Consider the following 7,559-nt stretch of genomic DNA (forward strand, 5'->3'; position numbering starts at 1 on the left):
ACACAAAAAAAAAAAAGAGTAAAGAGATAAATGATGCACAAACTCGAAACACATGCACAAAAAAATAATATATAAGTAAAAAAATAATAATAAAAACAAAATAGTAAAATCAAATGTAACAAACCTTAGGCACAAACACAACGAGCGAAGCACCTTTAAGTCATCCCCTGTCACTGATAACGCGATCTTTCCACACGCGGCTCTCCAGTTCAGGGACAGGCGGTGTTACGAGAAATACCTCCTCGCAGGAATAAGTCACTCTGCTGTCCACCACGCATGCACACTGGGGAATATACAGCAGGAAAACATACTAATCTGCCTGGTTTTGTTCTATAGTGAAACCAAATTGTCGAGTCCGTTTTGGCATCGGCTCTCGCGGGTCCATTTCTCCCTTCTGCTCTGTCACACAGTCCCAACGCCTATTTTTTCCTCTCATATGTTACCTATAGCTTACATATGAGAGGTAGAGATACGTGTTGGGACTGTGTGGCAGAGCAGAGGGGAAGAACAGACCAGCAGAATACGCCAGACCAGAGTGAAATTAAGACTAAGTAAGCAAGTTGAACCTCTCTCAGCGACCTAATACCTGCAACAGCCGCGGTGACGTGCAATGTTGTAAGTGTATGTGCGCGCTGGCCAATGTCACCTTATCTGTCTATCAGTGGGGAAGATCAGCTGATGTATGGAGCCTCGTGTATGAGTGAGCGAGGGAGCGAGGGAGTGATCTCAAGAGTAAACTGATAGTATAGGGTGAGTACGTGAATGAATGAGTGAATGTAGCCTACTGACGAATAGCAGAGGAATAAGGGACTTTGTGAGTGAATTAGGAGTGAAGGAGTGAGTGAGTGAGCTGATGAAAGGGGAGTGAGTAAATGAGAAGTGAGTGTGTGATTGAGCTGACGAATAAGAAAAATAAGTGAAGAATAAGTGAGTCCATAGGTGAATAAAGAGTGAAGAAGGGAGTGAGTGAACTGACGAGTAACATGATAATAACGGAGTGAGTGAGGGAGTGAATAAATAGAGTGAGAGAGTGAGTGAATAAGGAGTGAGTGAGGAAGTTAATAAAGTGAGTGAGGAAGTGATTGAATAAGGAGTGAGTGAGGGAGAGAGAGAGAATAAGGAGTGAATGAGTGAGTGAATGAGGAGTGAGTAAGCTGGTTGCCAGTCACTACGGCCCTCAACCACTACGGCCCCAGTCACTTCGGCCTCTGACCCTAGTCACTACGGCCCCAACATGAGTCACTACGGCACCAACCCCTAGTCACTTCGGGCGACTCAGACCAACCACCCTAGTCACTTCGGCCATCATTAGAAAGTATTTTTAATGAAAACTGGTATTCTTTCCTGCTTGCATTAATAGGAAATAATTGCAGTAAGACATGTTGATAAAAGAAAAATATATTTAACACAGAAATAGCTATGTAACCAGAATGTATATGGTTCATACAAACTGTACAAATCCTAGTCGTACAACACATATAAGGGAATCTGATACAGTATACATATATTTAGGTTTAAAACTTGTGATGTAATATCTAATATATAGTATGTATAAAACAGCATTTTAAAACCTATGATATAATACATAAAACACCATTTATTGGGAAGGTCCATTTGTACATAACTTCGAACATGCTTTTAAGAGGTGATTGGTGGTAATTTCATGGTCTTCATACCGTTTCCATAGGGCAAATATTTTGCCTTGCACTGTTCTAAACTGACGGCGCTGGCGACGTGTGTGTTTACCATCCTTGACAAGACGGACCTCTACAGTTACATTTTTTGCTTCTTTGTACAGTAATGGCACTAAAACATAAAATGGAATATGAGAGCTGCCTGCCATACCATTCAACTTTCTGTGGTATCCCTCTACGTCATTGTTAGTCCGGATACTCTGCCCGAATACAGTCCAGTCACTTGGCGCCCAGAATCCATTGATCCAAGTTTCTTTAATATAATCCATTAGAATTTTAAGTGGTCCAGGAGGCACTCGTAATTCAACCTGTTCAAATGTTGTTTTTATGTGTTCTTCAGGGAGGAAAGGAAGTGCCATGAGCTGCCTTATGAAATCCTTAGTTGGGCGATGATTCATGTATGGTGCAGCCAGTCCTATTTCTTGGATTTTTCTCCAAATGGCTTGATTCCAATGGAACGAGCATCCTTGCAATTTTACTATCGGGAGTAATGTCCTGACAGCCGACCATACAGCAACTTCAAAATCTAAAACCAATTTCTCTACTTTGCACTCCTGTAGTATGTCTAAAATAACCTTAAAAACTTTCTTATAATCTTTTTTTCTTTTCCCCGACATGAGGGTAAATACTAGAGGTACTTGTTTTATATTTCCTTCTATTCCTTTCACGAATGCATGGATGCCAAATAATTGATAGAATGGCTTGCGCACTACACGAAATGTAGCATCCACGTACCACGTCCTTGCATTCTTGAGTAAAGCAAGTTGTTCAGAAGTAGCGAATATTAAGTGTCGGCCACCAGTTATAGCAATATCCTTCTGAAGGAACTCTTTTGGGATGTAATTGTCATCCAATTCAAAGTTCAAATTATCTGGTTCATCAGGTCTGTCACCCTGTCTAAGGCGATTTAGAGACCGTGCTATGTTAACTGTATTTAAACAGGCTGCATCATCCCCTTCTGTGGCAGTTCTAGCACGATCCACTAAAGAAGAAGCGGATGAAAAAATGTTAACCTTCTCTTTGGCTAAGGCCTTTGCAGTAGCAATGACTTCAGCCTTAAAAGTAGCACCTTGTTGGGGTTCGTGAACATGATGATGAGATCCTCCGGTGAAAATGGAGCCATTCTGAAGGACAGTAGCAGGACATGTTAGCATCTTGTTTCTCACACTACAGCGCCAAGTTACTTTACCAGTTGGATTTTTCTTCTTCCCTGTGGCCTTTTGGTTATAGGTATAACCAAAGGAATCTACAAGGAGGGCATTTCCTCTTCTCGTACCACCTTCAACGATCTTATAAGAGTTTATTAATTCATCCCCTATACCTGGAACTTCATCAATAATGTCATCAGGTAGAATACTTTCTTCATATTCCTCTGGCAAGGCTGGTCGGGTGCTGATGTCCGGGATAGATCCTACCTCCTCCAAAACTCCCCCTTCCTCCGTCTCCAACAGATCTGTACAACATCAGTATCATCACTAATAACATCAATACCATCCCTAACAACATCAGTAACATTTTAATAATAATAATAATAATAATAATGATGATCATAATCATAATAATAATAATAATAATAATAATAATAATAATAATAATAATAATAATAAAAACTCACCTTCATTATCTACTGGTCGGGTGCTAACGTCATCAAGAGGTAAAGCTTCCAAAGGTGTGCTTTCAGCCATAGGGACGATGTTCTGATAAACTACCGCTTCCTCCTCCTCCAACTTGTTTTTCACTATAGTATAATAAAAACATAAAATTTACCTTCTACTTCTGAACATGTGATGCAGATCCAGTGCATGTGTAGCTCCCCTTTCACCATGGAACGATAATCCTTGTAGGAAATCCCGGTGTTACACTTCCTGTGTTGCCAGCGTTCACAGTTAGCGCACTGAATGGCATGCTGACGAGGCCGAACTTCACTCGCGCAAACCACACAGGGATATTCCATGATGGAGAATGATAACAGAACTGGATCTTCATGACTTGTAAGCAAAGCAGCGAAGCAGACGAATATTAACCCGTCACCCAAAAATAGAGGCTCGGAACTAAGTGTATAATTGCTAGTGATCGTGAGAATATCATCTTTTATTCTCTCTCTCTCTCTCTCTCTCTCTCTCTCTCTCTCTCTCTCTCTCTCTCTCTCTCTCTCTCTCTCTCTCTCTCTCTGTTTATTAGAGAGAGAGAGAGAGAGACCACATGTCAATTTCTCTCTCTCTCTCTCTGTGAGGCCTGGATGAGATATTCAGGAGGAGTTGGACTGAGACAAACAACACAAATATACAAACAAGTGGTTTATTGAATTCTTTAGACATATACATAGACAACATATGATTTATACACTTTTGGTAATATATACATGTATGATTCTATATTCCTTTCCTTGGTTATGAAATGACATGTGGTTTCTCTCTCTCACTGTAGTTCTTATATTTAAGTTAACATCTTGGGAGGCCGTAGTGCCTGGGGCCGCAGTGACTAGGGTTGACGGTGAGAGAGGCCGTAGTAACTAGGGCCGTAGTGACTAGGGCCGAAGTGACTGGGGCCGTAGTGGTTGAGGGCCGTAGTGACTGGTTCCCAGTAAGCTGACGAGGAAGCTGGCAACGGGGGAGTGAGTCCTTGAGGGAGGTAGGGAGGAAGGTGATGAGTAAACTACAGACTGACTCAGCTATGATGGCAGATTGAACGGGTCCCGCTCAGAAAGTCCCGTGGCCACAGCGGTGTCAAATCTAGCCCGGTGTGGTGTTGTAGTGTTCCTCTTAGCCGGGACACTGATGGAAAGCACAGTCAAGCAGTCTTAGGTTTATTTATATACACTAATGTACGCGGTCGGAGGCGGCGACGGCGCGTGGATGCACGAGAGGGAGTGGTGTGATGCGTGTGGGAGTTGTAGGGAGACTGGTGGTTCTTGACTTGACCTCGCAGACCTCGGGGCAGGATTAGCGAGTCTCCGAACTGGCAGCAGCTGGATAGGATTATCACCGCCCGCAGGTGTGCTGGGGCGGGGTCCTTCAGTCTTTTCCCGGAGATTAGTTTTGTAGGGCGGAGCAGTAGATGTGTGGGGGCGGAGAAGCAGATGTGCTGCTGCGAGGACGCTACAATACTCCCCTCCCCCCCGCCCACAGCAGGTAGCCGTTAGGAGGCTTTGAAATACTCCGGGCGGTGCACCGTCCTGCCTGAACGGGTTGTGACACCCTTCAGCCGAACGTGTTCCTCCTCGTCCTCGCCGAGAAAGGTGTCGACCTGGACGAGGCCGGCTGGAGTTGGTACTGGAGACAGGCGCCCCTGGGAGGTAGCCTGTTCTGTGGGAGAGAAAGACACGGAAGGGGAGACGGGAATGGGTGGGGGCTGAAGTGGAGGGAGGGAATGGAGGTCATGGTTGGGAGCTGGGGGGAGCGGTGAGGGGAGAAGGGGCAAGGGAGGTTCGCCGGCGGAGGGGGCAGGGGTCAGAGAAGGTGGAGGGAGGGGCGTGGTACCTTGTGCGGGAAGGGGGAGTGTCTGAGGTAGGGGGAGGGAATGGAGGTCATGGTTAGGAGCTGGGGGGAGCGGTGGGGGGAGAAGGGGCAAGGGAGGGTCGCCGGCGGAGGTGGCAGAGGTGGAGGGCAGGATAGGCACCGTGGACGGGTCGCTGGCACTGTGCCCGCCCTGCTGGGACGTCGAGGGGTACGCTTCCTCCTGGAGCTCCAGGGGAAGGGCGGCAGCTTCCTGACGTGGTGGGGAGGCCAAGACAACGTCGCGAGGGTGTGGAAGACGCAGAGGCGGCTCGGGGGGCGCAGCAGGCCGTCCGTGGGCAACAGGAGGCTGGTTCTGGTGGTGGGGATAAGGACGATGGCTAGGTGGGAGGTGGGCGGCCTTTACTCTGTCCCATGAAGCGACGTAGCGGCGGCCCCCCACGTCGAGCGTGACGTGTTTGTCCCCACGGGCCAAGGCTCGATATGGACCTGTATAGGGCGGCTGTAGCGGACCGGTGTGTGCCCCCGTCCTCAGGAAGACTGACGTCGCCGTCCAGAGTTCTGCCGGGATGTGAGTGGGACGGGTGGGGTGGGCTGGACGTGGAGGGGTGGGCTGGAGGTGTGCCATCGCGTGCCGGAGCGCGGGGAGAAACGATAGGGAGTGGCCTCCATGCCCCGGGGGGACGAACTGACACGGCAGCCGCAAGTCTTCCCCGTTCACAAGTTCCGCCGGCGTGTGATGGATGTCCTCTTTCTCGGTGGCACGCAGGTTGAGCAGGATTATAGGAAGGGCGTCAATCCAATTGGTGGGGTGTGGCAGGGCGCGGATAGCTTCCTTCAGGCGTCGGTGGAAGCGTTCCACCATGCCGTTGGACTGTGGGTGGTAGGCAGTGGTGCGCTGACGTGTCGTTCCGAGGAAGGCCAATAGCTCACGCCAGGCGTGGGATTCGAATTGCGCGCCCTGGTCGGAAATGACGGTGACTGGAGCCCCAAACTGCGCAACCCAGCCCGAGAGGAAGTGGGCGGCCGTACACTCCGCCATGCTGTCAGGCATGGGGATGGCGGTCCCCCAGCGTGTGGTTCTATCCACGCAGGTGAGGAGATACCTGTGGCCCCGGGAAGGTGGCAGTGGGCCGACCAGGTCGACGTGGATGGTGTGGAAGCGGTCTGTGGGCGTAGGTATAGGCTGAAGCGGGGTGCGGGTGTGGCGGTGGACTTTGGCAGTCTGACAGGAGAGGCAGGTGCGCGTCCACTCCCATATGTCCTTCCTCATTCCTGGCCACACCGCCCGTCTGCTGATGATGCGATGGCTACCCAGGATCCCGGGGTGGTTGAGGGAGTGGTAATGTGTAAAGATGTGCCGGCGGTACTGGCGAGGGATATATGGGCGCGCCGGGCCACAGGACACATCACACCATAGCTGCGAGGGAGATTTAGGGATGTGACGCCGGACAAGCTGAAGCGCCGTGGGCCCCTCTCGCAGCCCCTGTAGCTCCTGGTCGTTCTCCTGCGCCGCTGCTATCGCTGCGTAGTCTAATGGTGGTGGGCGAGCAACTGTGGCCACGCTCCGGGGGGGGGAGTTGCCGCGGGAAAGGGCGTCCGCGACGGGGTTCTCCACCCCCCGGATGTGTCTGATATCGGTGGTGAACTCCGATACGAATGCGAGCTGTCGACACACACGGGGAGTGAAGTTGTCCCCCGATTGCGTCATGGCGTGCGTCAACGGCTTGTGGTCGGTGAGGACGTGGAACTCACGGCCCTCCAGGAAGTGGCGAAAGTGGCGCACAGCCTCGTACACTGCCAAGAGCTCCCTGTCGAAGGCACTGTACGAGCGTTGGGCGGGCTCCAGCCTCTTACTGAAGAAAGCGACGGGGTGGAGCTCACCGTCGACCTCCTGTTGAAGCACCGCGCCCACTGCTTCCGCTGAGGCGTCAGTGTAGAGGACCGTCGGCGCGTGGGGCACTGGGTACGCGAGGCGGGTGAGAGAGATGAGCCGTCGCTTGATGGCGCCGAATGCGTCCTCCGCGCCTTGTCCCCACTCTAGGGGCTTGGGTGAGGTCTTTTTGGCCCCCTTGAGGAGATCGTTGAGGGGCGCGAGGACCTCTGCGGCCTGGGGGATGAAGCGGTGGTAGTAATTAACCAGGCCCAGGAATTTTCTCAGCTTCCTGACGGTTGTGGGGCGCGGGAAGTCCTCAATGGCCGCCACCTTCTGAGGAAGGGGCTCCAAGCCATCTGCACTTACTCTGTGGCCCAGGAAATCCACGGAAGAGGCGCCGAATAGACATTTGTTAGAGTGGATTTTGAGGCCGTGGTCCTGGAGGAGGAGAGCAGTAGTCGGAGGTGTCCCATGTGCTGTTGGTGAGAGGGGGAGGCGACGAGGATGTCGTCATTGTACACCACGACGAAGTCC

General features: G+C 50.5%; 1 protein-coding gene across 2 annotated transcripts; it reads right to left on the reverse strand.

The window, feature by feature from the left end:
• Positions 1–1,445: 1,445 nt before the first annotated feature.
• LOC126981690 (uncharacterized) lies at positions 1,446–4,270 on the reverse strand. 2 transcript variants are annotated; one of them, XM_050833111.1, is made up of 2 exons: positions 3,462–4,270; positions 1,446–3,147 (listed from the first exon to the last, which is right to left on the reverse strand). In XM_050833111.1, exons 1-2 carry the CDS (start codon positions 3,646–3,648, stop codon positions 1,598–1,600), a joined length of 1,737 nt encoding a protein of 578 aa, XP_050689068.1. In that variant the 5' UTR covers positions 3,649–4,270; the 3' UTR covers positions 1,446–1,597. The 2 variants fall into 2 exon arrangements, with proteins under 2 accessions (XP_050689068.1, XP_050689069.1); XM_050833112.1 differs by having other exon boundaries at positions 3,310–4,270.
• Positions 4,271–7,559: the final 3,289 nt, after the last annotated feature.

Source organism: Eriocheir sinensis, chromosome 49 (assembly GCF_024679095.1).
Source record: "Eriocheir sinensis breed Jianghai 21 chromosome 49, ASM2467909v1, whole genome shotgun sequence".
Classification (NCBI taxonomy): domain Eukaryota; kingdom Metazoa; phylum Arthropoda; class Malacostraca; order Decapoda; family Varunidae; genus Eriocheir; species Eriocheir sinensis.

Excerpts from the sequence above, each read along its gene's own strand:
- LOC126981690 (XM_050833111.1), bottom strand. The coding sequence starts at position 3,648 with ATGGAATATCCCTGTGTGGTTTGCGCGAGTGAAGTTCGGCCTCGTCAG. Across the intron at positions 3,148-3,461 it reads CACATGTTCAGAAGTAGAAG|ATCTGTTGGAGACGGAGGAA; the intron begins GTAAATTTTATG and ends GATGTTGTACAG.